General features: G+C 38.9%; 2 protein-coding genes across 2 annotated transcripts in view; both read left to right on the plus strand.

The window, feature by feature from the left end:
• Nucleotides 1-8,157, plus strand: part of HRG (histidine-rich glycoprotein) — a 10,276-nt gene extending 2,119 nt beyond the window's left edge. Inside the window, exons 2-7 of the mRNA XM_008938257.1 lie at nt 1,121-1,228; nt 2,227-2,314; nt 2,888-3,054; nt 4,799-4,915; nt 6,430-6,516; nt 7,156-8,157. Of these exons, the coding sequence (XP_008936505.1) occupies nt 1,121-1,228; nt 2,227-2,314; nt 2,888-3,054; nt 4,799-4,915; nt 6,430-6,516; nt 7,156-8,157 (1,569 nt within the window). The remainder of the gene's footprint in view (nt 1-1,120; nt 1,229-2,226; nt 2,315-2,887; nt 3,055-4,798; nt 4,916-6,429; nt 6,517-7,155) is intronic.
• A 2,023-nt stretch (nt 8,158-10,180) lies between these two features.
• Nucleotides 10,181-19,420, plus strand: part of KNG1 (kininogen 1) — a 16,533-nt gene continuing 7,293 nt past the window's right edge. Inside the window, exons 1-5 of the mRNA XM_008938258.1 lie at nt 10,181-10,375; nt 13,157-13,267; nt 14,233-14,317; nt 16,840-17,012; nt 18,730-18,837. Of these exons, the coding sequence (XP_008936506.1) occupies nt 10,181-10,375; nt 13,157-13,267; nt 14,233-14,317; nt 16,840-17,012; nt 18,730-18,837 (672 nt within the window). The remainder of the gene's footprint in view (nt 10,376-13,156; nt 13,268-14,232; nt 14,318-16,839; nt 17,013-18,729; nt 18,838-19,420) is intronic.

Here is a 19,420-nt window from a genome sequence, read left to right on the forward strand (position 1 = left end):
CTGCTGAAGAAAATAAATATTTGCTAGAGATGAACTGGCTGCTTTAGCATTTCACAAGATTGGATGACAGTGAACATATTTAGTCATTTCAGTTTTAGAGAGTTCCAAGTGAATAGGACACTTCATAAAAGACTATCTTAACCTATTTTACCTTTCTATTCAATGTAATTCCACAAATACAAAAAAAAAAAAAAAAAAAAAAAAAAAAAAAAAAAAAAAATTCTTTCTCAATGTCTCTGTTCTCTTCTCTGCATTTTACAAATATTTTGACTACCAGCTTGAAATTATTGGGATTTAGAAAATAAAATAGAAATACTATCTACATATAAGCAGAGAATAATCATGTAGCCAGTGGGCAGGATGGGCATCCAGGCTGGCTACATTCTTTTGCTGATTCTGCTACTGAATAACATGTCTTTGCGCAAACCACCTAGTCCCCATTTTAAAAACAGAGACAATGGTAAGACATGAATACTGCAAAACCATTGTTCAACATGACACTGGCGGACTCTCATTAATAAAAACATTACACTAGACTTCAGTAATTCTTTCTCAAGGTCTCATCTATACAAAAACACTCTGAAAAATGAATCTGAATGGATGAAATGGCATAAAACCTGAGGGCACATTCACAGTGAAGGGCTTTGCATCATTTTATCTAAATGACAAAATAAAATGTGTTTTCATTCCGAATGTCCATACAGAGATTGCATGAAGTTTAAACAATCCATTCTAAATGTGAATTGAGATTCATTCTCCTGCAGAAAAATACAAAAGGGAAATTCTGACTAGATGTAAGAAAAAAAAGAAAGAAAAAAAAAATTGAGAAAGTGGTTAAGTACTGAAATGGCCTAGAGAGGAACATCCGTCTTAGTGATATATATAAAACTCATCTGAATCTAACTTTGAAGTTAGCTTTCCCCTGAGCAAGTGGCTGGAGAAGATGACCTCCAAAGGGCCCTTCCAGCCTAAACCCTTTCTACATTCGTCAGTTCACAAAAATCTTAATAGAGAACTGGCGAAGCTACATTAAAGATTAAACACATCTACTTCAAAAAAAGTTTCTTTCAGACCAAACTTCTTGCACACAAATTCAATTTTACCTGCACTTCTCTTCCAGGGAAATTCATCAATTCTCTACTTAACTTTGGATGTGCTGGAAACTGAATGCCTTGTATTGTCCAGAAGACACTGGGAGTCTTGTGAACACAGTGACCTCTATTCCATGGCAAGTAACAGCACCCAGGCAGACTTACATGTCACTAGTGCATTAACCTGATCTTCATCTGAACTGCCCAGAAATTTCTGTGTCACAAAATCTACAAGTAAAGACTAGGCCTTAATATGGCTCAGTATAAAATAAAATCTATTGAATTCTAGAATTGTTAATCATAAGCTAAAGGTTTGGAAAAGGCTTGATTTCTTAAATAAGCGCAGCTTTATTTAACTAGTTGCATCGAAGGAGCCACACTACACATTCCGCTGCTGGTAGCAGCACTGATGTTTTAAGAATAATTTGCTGAGAGCAGAAAGGTACAAAAAGCTATTTTTTAAAGCATATTCCTAATACACTAGCCAGAAAGACCAGTGTTGTATTTTGTCAGTTTTCTGTCATAGTCTTTGTGGCATGACAATGTGAAATATTGGTAGTGTCAGTATATACGTGATATATAGCAATACTTGTCCTTTGTTGTTACAGTCCAATGATGTAGTCTGGGATAAGAACTACCAGTCTAAAACTTTACTTAAACAAGGGAGCAGTGGTACTGCCACGCAGGAGAGAGCAGGAAGGCCGGAGGAGAGGGAAAAGGAGAGGAATGTACTCTTTCTATTAAGGTGGGGAAAAGGAATGGAAGAAAAGGTCCATTCACCTTCTGATGAAGATTTATGTAGCCATGCGTATCTCTGGCATCCTAAGTTCCCTAGCTAGCTAGTATTATATTACTGCAAGTAAGTATTAGAATGACTGAGAATGCTGCTTTAGTTTTCCACTGTCTACCCAGTTGTGCAGTCTAAGAATTAAAATAAAGGCTCTTGTGGAGGGAGATCCCATTTTATCTGAACACATATTTTGAGCGGTACCAGATTAAACATTCTATTAATGAGTACATTTGTTATTCTTAGAAGTACTGAACATTAAAAGGAGGCAACGTTTCTATGATCACCTACATTCAATTAAAGCCAGTGAAAATAACATCATAATCAAGTATTCTTTTTTCCTCTCAGGACTTTGGGCAGTGTAAGATTATCACACATACAAGCCAGCTGCTGAAGAAACCTCAGCTATATGGATTTAATTGTACATTAAGTCCAGGTAAAAGAACCACTGTTGTAAGCCAATGCATACCTCAAACCAGGCCTCATACCAAATTACAAGTCTGTGCACTACCAGTGTATGGTAACCGTAGCAGATTTGTTCATCTGCTTGCAATTCCTATTTTAGATAATTCAAACGGAATGTTAAGAATGAGTAATAGAATTAAGGTTACCCTACTCTTCTAAAGCAGGCTTTATTAATGTTGTATGATATCACCATTCCAGTCTGCCAAAACATGATAATGAATATCAGAAAAAAAAAGTAAACTTGGAAAGAATGTCTGTTTTGAGTGGTAAGATTCTGAGCTGGAGCTAAAAGATTTATAAGAATATTCATTTTCACAAGGTTTTGTTTGTTTGTTTGTTTTTGTGGGTTTTTGTTTTTGTTTTTTGGGGTTTTTTTTACATGTTACAGGACAAATCCATATTTGTGAAGTGAGGGATAGTTATTTCACTTCCAAGGAAACACTGGCATTTCAGTTTCTCATTATGACTTCCCACTAAAGGCACATGCACACTCCCAAGAGTATTAACATCCATTGTAACATTGGTAAATTCTCGGTTTTCACAGTTCCTCCTGATTTATTAGAGTGCAAAGATTGTCCTGTGAAAATTGAAATCTTAGAAGTCACTGAGCAACATACAAATATTGCTGAAAAGGCCCTGAAGAAATTCAACAGTGAGGGTAACCACACAAACTACTTCAATGTGGACAAAGTTGAAAAGATTTTAAAGATGGTAAGTGGTATTGTCCTGGAACTATTTATAAACAACATTTTGTGAGCAGCTCCAAAACCAGGAGACCAGAACTCAAACACTTCTAGGATCAGAACTATTGCTTGTCATCTCTCAGAGTAAATAATCTGATTTAAATGGAAGGTCCTATTTCTGCAAAGACTTGCTATCAACTTTAATTTAAGGACATGAAAGCAAAAGGATCTCTCACCAGCTAAAAACTACAGCAGTGTGTTGCCATCCAAAATGTCTCTGGCCTTCTTTCTGTGCACATTTTTATTCTCAATGCCTACTCACCTGTCATGTCATAACATAGGAGTTTACTACTGACCAGAGTTCTTCAAGGTGTACAGTCATTTGTATTTTCACAGTCACATATTTGTCAGCTGATATCAGATCATTTTTTACTCTTAGACTATTTAGCACATTGGTACAACACAAAGTGGAACACGCTCAGCATCATTTTGAGTTTCTGCTGCAGAGCAGGGCAGCACTCTGAGAGCTATGAAGGACAGCAGGTAAATTGGTATCTGCTCTGTACTTACTGAAGAGCTACAGGCTCTGGTAAATAACTCCTCCATCTTTGAGTGATGTTGACATGAAGACTTATCCTTTGGGTGATTTGAAGTATAACTCTCACATCACCACAATTTCTTGTTGGTGGATACTGGAGACCTTCACTTAAACAGCACAGGGTCATTCTGCCAACATGTGTCAGTTCAGCACACCTCTGTAATGAGGTTATGTGGCCCCTACCATGATAAATGTTGATCCTGGAAGCTGCCAAAATTACAGCATGCCAACCCCACCACCCTGCAGCTGTTAATATTGCGCAGAAACTGGACAGTGTTCTACACTGCAGTCCCCAGGCAGGACATAGTGCTAATCCTGTTTAGTCTGTGGCTGGTTTTAGATTCCCTGGATTCATGGATTTCTCTCCTAAATACTTTGTTTTCACACTACTCTGTCTTTAGCTACAATGCCAATTTAGAATATACTGCTAGATTTCAGCTGACTGCATAACACTTAGAAACTATAAATTATGATAAAATAATATACCCTAAAGTATGTGCACCCACTTTTAACCAATTAATGAAACTAGTGTGCACACACGTGTTGTGGACACCTCCAATGCAGACTTGAAATAAACTACTACTACAGCTGGAAATTAAAAAGGAACACCTCCCTATGGATTCTAATAGGATCACAAAGGCCTTCTCCCAGTGTTTTTATGGAGTCGTGCCCTCTCTCCGAATAATGACACTGACAACAGAGACAGCAACAATCTCACAACAAATGGCAGAATTCCATGCACAAATTAATCTCAGCACTGTAGTACTATGTATTCCCATCACCGGAAACGGGTGGTTGCCACCCAGTAGGTCTCTGTATTTTCAGAGGAGAAGCAGTTCAGTGTAGGGAGAACACTCTAAGGATGCTACTTCCTAAAAACACAGGCTGTAAAAGTAGCAGGTTTTATAACATACACATACTAGACAAAGAAATAAAGCAACCATTCCTGGAACTTGTAAAGGTGTCAGGCAAGTAAGGTATAAATTACCTAATCTATTTTCCTTACTGAATACATGTATATGTATGAACATTTGAACAGCACAGGTAATGAAAGCATCAGGTACACAGGATTTTGACAACAATGTGAAGTATGGTTGCCTTTGAAATTACAGGATTTTTTTTTTTACTTTAAATACACCTAGCTACCATTTCTTGTTTGACCTCTTGGTTTCAGACTGCCTCCCGTAAAGGTCACGTTTTAGAATTCTCTATAAGAGAGACCAACTGTTCCAAATCCACACAAGAAGCAGATCAGGCATTGGAATGTGATTTTCTGCACGACTGGCACGCTGTAAGTAAAGTCTTACAATGAGAACTGATGCAATGGGTGGCACCAGGAAGATCTTCCCACAATATTTCCAAGTGTTTCTTAGGAGCATGCATCCAAACTCAAAATTAAAAATCCAGCATGTCCAAGTCCAGATCCTAATTTTACAGCTGCTTCTTTTTATTCTCTAAGGAGCCAATATGAACTCTCAAATCTAAATGTAACTAGAGTCTGGCATATTACAGACCTAGAGCTGAACTCTTCAGTTTGGATCTGGCTTTCATATTCAAGTTGAGGTCACTTCCTAGTAAATCATTCATGCTATTTTTATAAAGAGTTTTACATTAATGTGAGTCATAGAACCTGAAAAAAAACCCCACATATTATTATGTCATCCCAGTGAGCCCAGGGTTACTTGTTTGTTTGGTTGGTTTTTTTCCTCTGCTTCAGGGGAATGGAAAGCAAAATAATTCAGGCTTGTTTACAGATGATTATGAAAGTACTCTCCTCATCCCACCTTCCCATTACAACAGCAGTCTTCACCAAAGAAACAACTAGGCAAGATCACAAGTTTAGAATAAATTATTCCCCAGAAATGAAATTGACGGAATGAAATAAAAATATTGAAGAACAAAACAAAACATGTAGAACTTTTGATTTACCTACACCTATTTTCTTCTCTGTCTCTATATACTCCAAAAGACTGGAAAAGGTTGTGAATGAACTGGTAGTGGAGAGAAAAGTTCCCTAGAACCAAGCCCAAGCCAGACAGCGAGAGGTTTTGAATTCTCTTCTCAATGCTGCCATCACTGGGGTGTGCGTGTATAAAATACTACTAACTTTTGTAATCATTGATCATAATAGGCTACTAACTGCCCAAACATAAATCAAGATAAAGCATTTGCTACAGAGAGCCCACACAGAACCTCTTAAGCTCTGTGCTCTTTCACAGTTCCACAGAAAACAACAGGATAGCAGGTGAAAGTCACAGCAAGCAGGATACTAAGGGAAGAAATGCTAGAAGATAAAAAAAAATTCCTTTTCAGTACATAAATATGGAACAAACCTTGACCTTAAGCACTGTCTGAAACAATATAGCTACACAGGATCTGGTTTTGTGGCCTTTGAGCAAAATTTCAGAGTAGCCCAATCTGAACAGATGATTGACAAGCAAAGACAGAAAAAAAGGAATAAAAATCAGCCACTCACAGAGAATTAGTTTTGGAGACAACAGTAGCCAACCAGCTTCTTGCAGGTATCAGAAGAAGACTAGGATGGAGATTAGTAGGCCTCTAGAAGCACATGGCAAAGTGGTCTTTGCAGTTGGGAACGCTCAAAACCGACATATATTTTAATCATTATTAATCGGTGTCAAGGATGACTGATCAGAAAGCTCAGGATCTAGCTACGTTATGTAAACATACTTGGGCATCGAAGGCACTCGCCTAACTTTCAAAATGCTGAACTTTCAGTAGCTTCTGTTAACTCCACCACATGAACCCAGGTGTGTGTTGGTTTTTCTCTTTTCTTTTGTTTAGCGCGTGGGATTCTGCAAGGCAAGAATTATCAGTGAGCCAGATGAACCTGATGGAACCGATATAAGCTGTGAGATCTACCAGCCCTGGGTACGTGCTCACCTACTGAAAGGTCTCTGGTCATAACCTCATGCAGGCTACAGCAACCTCACTTAGTCCAGACTGACAGAGGACTGCAACAGTTCTTTATGTCCCTTTGTTACTGCCTGGTTGTGATGCACCACGTCAGGACAGTACCTTCAGACTGCCAGGTCAACCAGAGAATGAGATGGAATTGAGCTGTCCCCATTACTCCCTCCAAGGATGTCTTCTCTCAGTCCAATCACACTCATTAGTTAAAGTGAGTAGAGTTTGGCAAACAAGTAAAAATGAATTTTAGAAAGCAAGAGGAGGGGAGAAGATCTTTACCATGTCTGGTATTCCAGTTGGTATTTCAACAGCTACTCCAGTGTCGTGTTTATTTTATTGTGACCTCTCCCAACTTTTGCTCAGTTAGTTATAACATTTTGGTTTGTTATGGTGTAGTATTTCCAGATGATTTTCAGTATTCTGGCACTTTACTGTCTGTTCCTTCTCTTCTATCTTGAAAAAACCACAGAGGTTTCTTCCAGATCACCAGAAAGGGAAATTCAAACCGACTAATTCCTACCTCTCTCTCTTTCTCACTACTTTCTTTTGTCCTATTAACACGTCACTTAATGCTTCCTCCCTTGGTGTTTTTCTGAACAGCAGCATGACTACGGGCAAAGATGCAGATATTCAAACCTGGGATGGCCACATAGACATCCCCATCATCACTGTGGGCACAAACATCATCACAAGCATCATCACAAGCATGGATGTCCACGTTCTTCTCAATCCAGACCTGAAGATGCTGAACAGAACCATAGTTCCAACGAAGAACGTCAATACAACTATGAAGGACCTGCTCTTCCTCCTCCTCACCATGGTGGACCACATCACCACCTTCGCTGTCCACATCACTGTCCTCCACATCCTCCCCACTGTGGACCACATCACCACCCTCCTCCTTCTCCCCATGATGGGCTACATCCTCCTCCCCAAGAGCAATCAGAACATCCCCCTTCTGCTCCTCCTCCCCATGATGAACCATATCATCCTCCTCCTTCCCAAGAGGAATTACATCATCTCCCTTCTCCTCCTCCTCTCCATGATGAACCACATCATCCTCCTTTTGATCACCATCATGGATCACACTGTCCTCCTCCCTCTCCTCATAGACCACATCACCACAATCCCCCTTCCCCACATGGATCACACTGTCCTCCTCCCCCTCCTCATGGGCCACATCACCATCATCCTCCTTCCCACTGTGGACCACATCACCCTCCTACTTCAGGACACTCTCCTCATTGTCATCTCCCTCATCACCATTACAGACATCACTGCAACAAGAAAAGCATATCAGGAAAGTGCTCTCCCTTCCAAATACCAGGAGCTATGTATCGCATTCCAGTCCTAAATCAGCAGGATTCTCTCACACCTCCCACTGCAAACTTTCCTGAGCTATTTCGAAGCACTCCCCACTCCTCCAGCACTAATGAAGGTACTCCCTTCACCAGCCCAAGTCTAAAGGAGATGCTAGAAGCTCTGGAGTTTCCAGATCACCCTTCACAAACAAAGTCATGCCCAGGAACCCCCAAACTTGTTCTTCCAAATATTTTGCCTTTATTTCCACATAGCTCCATGGCAGAAAATTCTCCTGCATGACCTCAGAGAAAGATCTTCCTGGCTTGAGAGTTGCAGGGACAATAGCAGCTGTATAAGCTGTAAAATGAACGAGAACAGCACATGGAGAAGGGGGAAAAGCATATAATTCCTATGGAAGAGAAGCACAGAAAACAATGATTAAGACAAGTATTGCAGTTTGCCTCTTGATCCTAGCCGTCTCAGACTCCACTGTAACTGAAACGCTCAAAATTCTGAATCCTTCAGATAGAGCAAATGGGTACAAATCTCACCAGCAAACAATGCTCCTTTAGTTCTAAAAAAAAGGAAAGTTCCCTAATAGTGAAATCTTTCATTTTCTCATCATTAATAATTACAAAGTACTTCTCTGAGGAAATCTGACCTAGAGGAAATTTGACCGCCTTCCATAAAAAAATCATGCATGGCACTACATTCATGCTTTATAAAGATTCAAAGAAAATAAAAATATGTACACTTTTTTTCTTGTCACAGCCACCAAAGCTTTGTCTTTTTTATTCTTATGTATGTTTAGCTGCACAATAAACATCCACAAGGCATACTCTAGCATATCACATTTTCTGTGATAAATTGACTAATGGTGGTTGAGTTACCATCATTACCTAATAAAGCTCTGAGAATAGTTAATGACTTGTATCGCAACACTGCAGGGGGGCCTGCAAAGGTACTTCCATTGCACAGTTGCTGGCTGTGATATACCAGAAATACTGCAACAAGGACAGCCCTTTTCAAGTAGCTCATAATTGCTCTCAGGGGAGGAGAAAAGCAGATGCATGTAATAACTCCTTCATGTAAATATTTTTTTAATCACTGAACCTTCCTCACTGGAAACTGAGTTGGGAGGAGCAGGAAGAAAGGAAACTATACTTTAGCCCCCATCAAGGTAAAGTCCATTCAGATAAACCTAGGATCCCAATGAAGTAGTTTAGAACAGTTATGTCATAAGAAAGGACACGGGATTAATCTCAAAAAGTTAGTAATTTCATCCTCAACGTAGCTTTGTAATGGAATAAATTAAAGCACAGTGTGAGGGATATGTTGAAGAAAAAGAAACAAAATGGGGACAGTATTTTGTGTAACTGAGTGAAGGTTTTCTAATTTTTACAAGTGCATTATCATGTATGAATTATCTTATTTCTGGCATAGTTTATCCACAAAGTCCCTAAAGTGAATTTTCTTTAACCAAAAGCAAAGGCAATCCCAAGGTGTTCACATACTCCAAGCACAGCTATTTGGTGCTTAGCACTGGAGACAAGCACCAGATGTTTCCAGCCAGCTTTAATTCTGGCTCTGCCAGACAGGCAGCATTACTTCATCCCTCGTTCTTGGATATCACTTTCCCTGTCTGTAATGCTAACAAAACATTCTGAAGACTGACTAATCCATGGTCCAAAGGCAGTCTCCACATGGCAGCAAAGATGGACACTTCCAACAGCAGCATGAAGGACAAGGTTTATCAAGTGTTATTGAAGATTTATGTGACATCCAATGATATGCATCTGTCCAGACTTTTTTCAAACATGTTCTGACTTCTCAGAACTGTTGAAGTCTGAACACTAAGAAGACCTATTAAATTTACAGGGTTGTTGTCCGGAACCAAAACTTCATTGCCACTGTGACCTTCTTGAGTATTTTATTAAAGCCTTCTAAAATTCATTCTTGGTAGCAGTTTAGATACTAAGAAGCCAGAAAGTTACAAATATTCTGCTTTCTCTTCTTCTCTGGAGCCATCCTGCTTAGTCAAACCTGTCCCCAGCTGCAGCTATTAGCTTGTTATCTTGATGGCAGGTGGATGACCTTAGTGTCATTCTAGTGACCACACAAAGTTTGTTTAGATAAACTCAGAAGTTTATTTGCAGTATAAACAAGGTATGACGAGAACCAACCAACCCCAGAAATCCGCTCACTCTGTTTACGTAGCTATTGCTTCTGAAAAACAGAAGAGGTGACTAAAACTCAGTCAGGCATTCCTTTTCCATTTGGTTTTTTAAGCGGCTTCTAATTCAGGGGCCTTTTTCGTCCAATTATGAAACTTTTCATTGTACTAGCACTCTGCTGTAGTTTTTTCTCAGTCAGAGCCAGCCCTCTTCCATTTGAGTTTTTGAACTGTGATGACCCTGATGTCTTTAAAGCTGTCGACACAGCATTGAAGAAATACAATGGAGACAGAGCAACTGGTAACCAGTTTGCTCTGTACATGGTGATGGAAGCCAAGAGAACTGTAAGTAGACTTTGGGAAAAAAAAGTTGGAATTGTTTATGCACTCTGAATCAGATTATCTTCATCTTGTTCATAAGAGAGTACGCATGACAGTAATGTGTCCTCCAAAAATGTTTTAAAAAATCAAAGAAATGACTTGTACAGTAAGATACTTGTTACCATGACAAGCAAGGATGTATATTCTTATCAACAGGACTTGGTGTGCCGGTGAATTGCTTATTAATGCAAGGACTAAAGAATAGAAAATTTCTGATACAATTTGTCTGTCTAGTTCACTCTGTTTTCTCCTTTCTCTGTCGGGAATTCTACCCTTTTCCATCTTCGATAAGGTTTTCAGATCAATGGAAAAAAAAACCAAAACCTTACTAAAACCCCTGAATATTGTCTTGACTTGGGAAGAACCTGTATCACACATAAAAAAGAATGACCTGTTAAAATTTGGCAGTACTCTGAATAAATTGTTTGTGAATATTATTTGATTGACACTAGTCCTGAGTCACAGATGTATCTAAAAGCACTAGGTGGTATTTTAGTCAAACAAGGTGAAAGAAAAAAAGAATGACACATGATCCTTTGCCTGGAGTCCTTCTGTATAACCCTTAATCTAACAAAAGAGTATTTACCTCTGAGAGGCATACAAAGATGATATTACCATAATAATGACAAGCACTGCTTTACTTGAAAACATTAGCATTTTTTTCTACTGAATTGGATTTTCAGATATAAACCATAAGAAACCCAGTGCCGGAGAGAACATCTTGCACCTCAAAATCACAAGACACTTTTCCCCAGATAGAAATCAGCCTCAGAAAGGGGACAAAAATTGCTGAACACCTGAAACTACCCACATCTTCCTGCACCTACCCTCCGGTTTTCCTGTTTTCAAATTGGGGAGATTTTAGCATGTGGTGACTAAGACTAATATCTGGCAAAGCTTTTGTACAATTAATATTAAACAAATGAATAGTCCCATGGTCTTCACTGAGCTACACACATTCTTAACAACAGCCAAATGCAAACATCTTTATATCAGAGCTGTAGAACTACCTTCATTTTGCTGATGTTCCCAAAGGACAGATATTAGTTTCAGTATTTTTTCTTAAACAATGTTCTATTTTTAAGAATACATATTTATTGCAATTATTATCCAACTTTCCTTCCCTAGATATCTGTCTTTCCTTTTCTTAAAAGACTCGAGGTGGAAATCAATTACTTTGAATTGTCAATCTGACTATGATATTAAGTAAAAAACAGAGAAAAGGAATATGCAGTAGAAATTTCCTCATATTCTATATTCTTTTTCTAAAAAGAGTATAGATTTTACTCATTGCTCATCTCACAATGCTGAATACATGAATTAAATAGCTGGTTATTACATATGCATGTACATTTATTATTGATAAGGTAATAAAACATAAAAGCTGCCTGGTGGAAGACTGATCCTGCCCCAATTAAAGGCATAGCTGTTCGTAATAATAATGACATAAAACAACAATAAATAACATAGAGAAACAATGTCTTTTCTCACATATTTTTTTACTTACTGAGCTGATTTATTGTACCCATCCCAGAGAGCATATTCTGATGCAGCTCCATAAATGCCAATTTATACCTGCTGAAGATTAAATCCATTATATTTTTAGAGACCCTTTTATCCTGTTTTACAGCCTGCAACTATTATATCAGGTACCTCTACACCTCCTCATAGTTGTATCAATACACAATAGGAATTGAGAGAACACAGAAAATAATTGTACACCAGCATAAGTCCAGTGTATTCCACCCACACCAGCTCAGCTTCACTTTCTTGGTACCACTAAGGCAAGAAATTCTCCCAGCAGTATCACTTGAGGATAACCAGTGTTAAAGTACAGCAACTGCCTGTGTTTGTATTTGAAAAGACACTTTGGCAGAGAATTTTTAGTGGCTGTAAAAGATCAGTAACTTCTGGCTTTATATCTCCTCTGAAGGGTGAACCACAAACCTTGCAATGTATTAATGGTACCTGTAGGCACAGGCTCATTATTCAGTTTATAGCAAGGAGAAAATGTCCCCTACTGATGCACCAACATCAGCAACACTTCCACTGGCCAGGCCAAACGTTGCTTAATACTTTGTATCTCACCTTAAGGGATTCCTGAGGCTACCCTCAGGATCAGCTCAGCCTTTTAAGGATGATGGGAAATCCAAAGGCTGTGTCCAAAGCATACACTCCCTCGGCCTGTCACCCCAGCAGGCAGGGCAGCCTAAGTGCCCTGTTACCAGAGAGTAAAGGCAGTGTGGGCACTGCCAGGCTGCCCAAGGGCTGCTGGCTGCTCTTCCCAGGCTGCCTGCAGAGCTGTGCAGAAGGAAAGAAGACAGATCTGGGAGAAGGCCAAGAGTGAGAGTGAGGAAGTCACACAGGAGCACAGTCCAAGCTGGTAATTATGCTAGCTATTCAAGGAGCAATCCAAATTTGCTTATTGGGAGTACATTTGAATATGAGTATAAAACCTATCCACTTCTTTCTGTTTTTAAAACCCTTGGTACTACAAGCTAAAATGGAGGCAGTTGAGCATACTGTATCTGTTGTATCAGCCTACTGTAATTCTGGTAACAGCTCAGTAATATAATTAGATAAGTTAATTAGTGAACTATCCAGATTTAGGAGAACAGTAGCTAGTCTGAAAGCACACTATAAAATATAAGGTAACCAATGGATAGTATTTACCTTTTGAAGCTCTTATCTCTGCACTTGATTTATTACTATGCAAATGATGGCATGCATGTTGTTTTTATCTAGGCAGGTCCTGACACACAATTCTATGTGAAATATCGAATACATGAAACCACTTGTGCCACTGAGGAAAACAGACTCTGGCGAGACTGTGATTACAAAGTACCTGCAGAGGCTGTAAGTATCCGTCCTCTTTAAAAGTGCTCTGTACAGAAACATCAGCATAATGACCAAGACTGTAGTCACTTGGGGAAAAATACAGTAGATAATTTAACTGGTTTTAGCAGTGATGCTTTTGAGATCTTATAGGACTGAAGTAGAGTACACAAATGTTTACAACACTGAACTTAACCATTATAATTGTGTTTACTGTTATAATCCTGAATATGCATGGAGGGGAACAATTCAATGCTTCAATGTGAAGTTTCACAATCAATTCAACGTAAGATACATGCACTGTGAGAGTATGAGGGCTGTAAAACTTTCTGTGAACTATATGGCATGGAAAATTCCACAAACAAATTGACTTCAGACCTGCACCAACAAAAATATTGACAAGGAAGCCACTACTGCAGAAAATTTATCAGAGGGCTTTTAGCAGTACCAAGCATGTCTGGCTCACGCTGCGAGGGAGCACCTGCAGGAGGTACCACTGGGGGGCACACAGCATGCAGGAACACCACACATCCCCAGGGGAAGCCACTGTTCACCCAGTCCACAATGCAAAGAAAGGGATGATGGTGAAAGAATCACTTGAATCAATGTGAAATGCCATGGTCATTACTGCATTTCTAGTGCTAGCAGAAAGAAAATTAGGTAACACAATTTGTACAGACTTTCTCTATGAAGATGTGTTCATTACCACTATTCTGACTGTAAATTTTTTAATTCATTAATATGCATCAATCACAATACAAAGCAATCTTTCAAATTATCTGCTCAGTTCATTCCCAACTCCCCTCACAATCAATAAAACTGTTCTTTTTCCAGGAACAAAAGAGCAAATTAGCCACCACTACAAACGTACATATGAACTTATTCCCCAGATTCAATTGGCAACTGTCAGCTTTAGCTACAGGAATATATAGCATTGTATTTTTCTTCAGTAATTTTAAGACAAAAGTTGTTGTATGTTTTTGCAGAAAACAGGAGAATGCACAGCTCAAGTTCATATGAATGATGCTGAAAAAAACAGTAATGTTTCGCAAGACTGCAAAATTTTTTCAGGTACGTAACTGTTTGGGGAAACATTCAACAAGTACATAGCCAAACAAGAATGGGAAAACTATAATGCTGAGACTTTCAGGTAATTTTAAAGGTAGGAGCTCCTTATCATTCTAGTCAGACACTTATAAAAAATCTTCCCCAAACAACTACAGGTTAAAGAGAAAATTCCACCTCACTGTTACACACACATAGGCCAAGTCAGTGAAGCACTGGAAGTTTCTATCTAGCGTAATGAAAACCAGCATGTGTAGTAACTTTCTTCAAACACTGGAACTCTACCAAGTTAAAATGAATTTGCTTAAGACCAAAAGCATATCACTAACTTAGACACTAGATACAACTTGTCACACTTTAATTTTCTGTCCTTACTTATTCAAGTATAACATTGTGCCAGAAATTATTAGAAAAAATCTTTGTATGAAAAAAATCATACCTTAATTTTATCCAAACTAAAATCTACTAAATTATTTGTAGTTTACCAAAACAAACGTTCATCCCAATTAAAAAAACAAAACAAAACAACACAACAAAAAAAAACCAACAAAAAAAACATTTACAAAATAAACTTCTAGAAGTGATGTAATTATATGAGGCTGTGATATCTTTTAGACCTTAACAATAAGCACTACAACATTTCTTGCCTATAAAACATTCATATATGACTATTATATTCACATAGAAATTGCCTTCATTAGAAGGGGATCACATTGTTTGAAAGCTTTGCAAGTGAGCTGTCTCTGTGCCTATGCCTAGTGTTCATGTAAGATATATACAAGCCAGTTTTACAATATGCATCTAAGTGGCAGTAGGGAATTAAGTGCATATTAATTACAGAAATATTTACCATGATTTCTGAGATGTTTGGCAGCTTACCTTTGCATTTTATTCCTAGTAATGTTGTTTAAATGGCTATACATACATCCAGTGTGCTTTTAGGAACTGCAGTACACACACACACACCAGGTTCTGCTACTGAATAAACGCTGCTCAGATTAGACCCATTTATTGGGCAATGGTGACATCTAGTTGCCAGTAAAAGGCATTTGATTCCCACAGATCAGGCACTGGGAACGCATATTTGAATCTTTGCTTAGAAGGCAAAAAAAATAGATAAATTAAATTAAGCATGTATTCAGCCTAAGAAGCTCATCTCTTCTTACTACATTATAGCAACTCAGAAAAAAGAACACATATTTATTCAGCACTTCTGAAAATGCTGTGATGACCACAGTCAGTCTAGAACTGGGTGTACTCTTGTTTTATTACTTTTTTTGTGACTACTTCCTGAAAATACAGTCACATTTTTCTGTAATGTGTATTTTTGTCATTACTGAGACAAAATTAGTGATGCTAGAAGTACAAAGGGCCAGACTTTGTACAAGTACTCCTTGAAAAATTAAGACTAAACAGTATTGCTTACACTGAGGTATTCCAAAGCAATAGGGAAGCCAAATCAAATCCAAAGGATTCAAACAGAGAGAGTGAAACAGTAGCCTAAGGGTCTAAGGACAGACTCAGTCTACCACAGTAGACTAAGGTGAGGTTCTTTGCCACCACATTAGGTACCACCATACTGTTCAGCCTTCTTGGTGGAACAGCTTGATCACACTGACCCTGGCCTGGTTTCCTGGCTGGTGCAAGCTGGCATAACTCCATTAAAGCCAGTTTATGCCAGCTGAGGATGAGGCACACGAATTTACTTCAATTCCACAGGGACTGCATACTGTCCCACTTTCATTCTCAAGCTCACTGAATCATGAAATTAATTTATGTACTGAACTATAAAATTAATTTATGAAAATCCAATCCATGATTACTAGGAAGGAAAAAGAGTGAATAGGATTAGTAGGAAGAAACAGAAGTTTGAGCATTCCCATCAAGCTTGTCTATCCGCAGCCAATCCAGTTGATTAAGCCTGAAGGTAACACCAAGTGGTAACTGGCAGCCACAGTGACTAGCAGGGGGAGTTCAGCCAGCACAGCAGTACAACAGTTCAGTACAGTCCCTAAGGAGCTCACAGTCAGAGCACCTCACATGGTTGTGTCAAAACACTCTTGCCAAGTTCTCCATCCTGAAACATGGTGAGGACAGTAAGCAGGTGCACATGGTGGGTGAGCTTTGAAAAATCTGAAGAACATCTCCTTAGTTGTATTATCCAGTGGTTATTCCCTGACTAAATGAAGGAAAGGCTTTTCCTTAGTGGTGTCAAAACTTTCTGCAAGGTTTTTCAGAGATTCAGTGACTCCTGAACTCACCCCTCTCAATTAAGTTTGCTGCTGAAATTATGCCTGGATCCAAATGTCATGGATGGCCCCTATCACCACAAATCAAAGTGTGTTTCTAAATACAATGAATGCCTTTGCAGGCCCTGAAAGGGAAATATGGGGTTTGCTGATCATTCCAATTAAAAGCAGGAAAGATTCCTGCTCATTGACCCTTTTCTCTCATTCCCAGACTGGAAAAATGGATACCTGAGGCTGTTCTGTATTAAGTCTTACATGTTTTTTTTGCTTCTTTTCCAGCAGCGCCAAGGGTAACAGTTGCTGAGGCTCCCTGTCTTGGATGCTTCCACCCTATATCAAGCGACAGTTCAGAAGTGTCAGAAATCCTGAAACAAGCCATTCAAAAGTTTAACAGGCACAGTGATGAACCCGCCCTTTTTAAGCTTGTGGAAATAAAAGAAGCTAAAAGACAGGTTTGTGTATGATTTCTCTCTAAATTTCATGAAAAAAAAAAAACAAAACCCAAAAAAACCCAACCAACCAAAACAAAACCCCAAACCAGGTACCTTGGTTGCTCTATATACACTTTTCTGATGTTAAGGTGGCTTCTATGTTGTAATAAAGGCATATGTGATGTATATGGACTGTAGACCCTGTAAATAATTCTCTTTGTGTATAAGGATTCTGAAAATCCCTGCTGGATTTTCAGAATTGTCAGCTTTACAGAATGACAGTAAACGTAATTTTTCTTGATCTGCAGTTGCAGCTAACCAGTGTTCAGCACCAGTTTATTTGCATTCAGAGCTGACATAGGCATCTCATGTCATCTCAGATGCTCTTGGGTATCCCACTTGGCCTCTCCCTAAAGCTCCAGCAGGAGCTCCTAAGTCCTGTGCCAAGACTGCCAGCCTGCACAGATGTCTCATATGCTCTACAGCCTCTCAAACAGCAGCAGGCATCTATGTTTTTGCAATGCAATAGGACCCATATGTCAGCAGCTGCTATATGCTATAAGATGGGTAAACCCTATAAAGGAAAAATGGGTAAGAAAAACAAAAGGCCAGCATGTCACTTGTTGAAAGATTTCTGCACACAGGAGTATCTGCTTTGCAAGAAATGACTGTTCAGGTTGCAGAAAATCCGTATCGTCTGGTGTTCCATGCATCAATTACTCCCCTGTGAAAGGCCCTCCTATGATTTGGTGTGACGTTGCTAGAAAGTCAAGTTTCTTCCTCGGTTTTTAACTAGCATATAACCTGACATCAAGTACAGGACCTTTGAATGTGTATGGATTTACTTAGTCAAAAAGCATTTTCTGGTCTCACGTGAATTTGACCCATGATTTAATTTGGACTGTCTTCATGTTTACTGACAGCAACGATCCTCTTAGCTGAAAGACGAGCTTACACAACATTTGAGCCACATGACAAAATGTCACAGACAAACTGCAATCCAGCAGCTGGAAAGAGAGCCATCATGTCACTTCTGGCCAACAAAGACTAGTCAGAGCCCTCCACTTCAAATAATCTGGAATGGAAAGTTCCTACATTTGACTCTGTTTTCCCTTTTTAATCCAATGCTACCTCACCCAGCACTGATTTTACGGGTAAGAAGCAGTAAACACAGTGAGAACTGAACTGCTTCCTGAAGAGAAAACAAAAAAAGGGTCACAAATCTGGACAAAACAGCAGGTGGGGGAAAGTAAAGCCCAAGGCAGATACAATTATAGGCCTATGATAAATGCAGGACATTCAATAACAAATGATGCCAGCAGTATAAAGTTACATTATTCAGATGCTCTTTTACTATGTCCCACACTCAGGAACATAGGACTTGCCAAGCTGTGTTAGTGTAGTCATCTATCTAGACCAGTCTTCTGTCACTGGGAATAATAAGTAACAGATACTTAGGAGGAAAGTGCAAGAAACCAAGTGTTATGAGGCTGCAGGCTTGCCAGGAGCAGTGGGATCCAGATCCAAAGTGCACTTGTAACATCTGCATGACTTAGTTTACTTTTTGTGTCACAGGACAAGATTCTCTTTTGCTGTCCACGAACACGCTATGGCTCAATGACTGCAAAGTGATTTGATGGATGGAAGGCACGACAATAATTCTGCTTTCCTAAGCTAACAGTTTAATTTCCAAGTTTGTATGGGTTTACATAACGTACCTCCTAAATATCTGTTGCAGGTGGTAGCTGGATGGAATTACATAATTAAATATGAAATAGAGGAGACTAATTGCTCCAAAGACCAATTTCAAGATTTAACTCCAGAGTGCAAAACCACTTCCAGAGGTGTAAGTAATCTTCAAAATATGTTTATCAAGAAAATATCATATTAACACATAAACGTTGAGATTTGACTCAAGAAAATATAGTCTTGCTTCACTTTGTGAATCAAGTTTAAATACAGGCTTATAGATAACTGTGTATTTATGCAATTAGAACACTGATGTCTTCTTCTGAATCAGTGACTAAGATGACCACTAAAACATTTACAGATTACTCTACAGAATCTGAACAGTCTCACTCAAATAATAAATCCCTGGAGAAGTTCCTATTCAGATATTCAAAGTATAAATCCAAAAAGCAATAATTAAAATTACCATCATTTTTCCAGCCTAAGACATATCTTCTAAGAAAAGTGAGTAGCTGAATTATTACTTAACCTCTACCATAGTCCAAAGAAGAGAACTTCAGAAGGAATTTATTAACAAACATGCACACTCCAGCTAAACAGTGCTGAAAAACCAGGTACTTCCACAGCTTCTCTGACCTGAAACAGAATTAACTGAAGCAAAAATAGAGGGTTGCTCTCTCAAGCAGCTCACCATGGGGCCAGACAAATACTCCTGCAAACACAAGATGGAAGGCAGGAAT

The sequence above is a fragment of the Merops nubicus genome, unplaced genomic scaffold (genome assembly GCF_000691845.1).
Source record: "Merops nubicus isolate BGI_N331 unplaced genomic scaffold, ASM69184v1 scaffold6444, whole genome shotgun sequence".
Taxonomy (NCBI): Eukaryota; Metazoa; Chordata; class Aves; order Coraciiformes; family Meropidae; genus Merops; species Merops nubicus.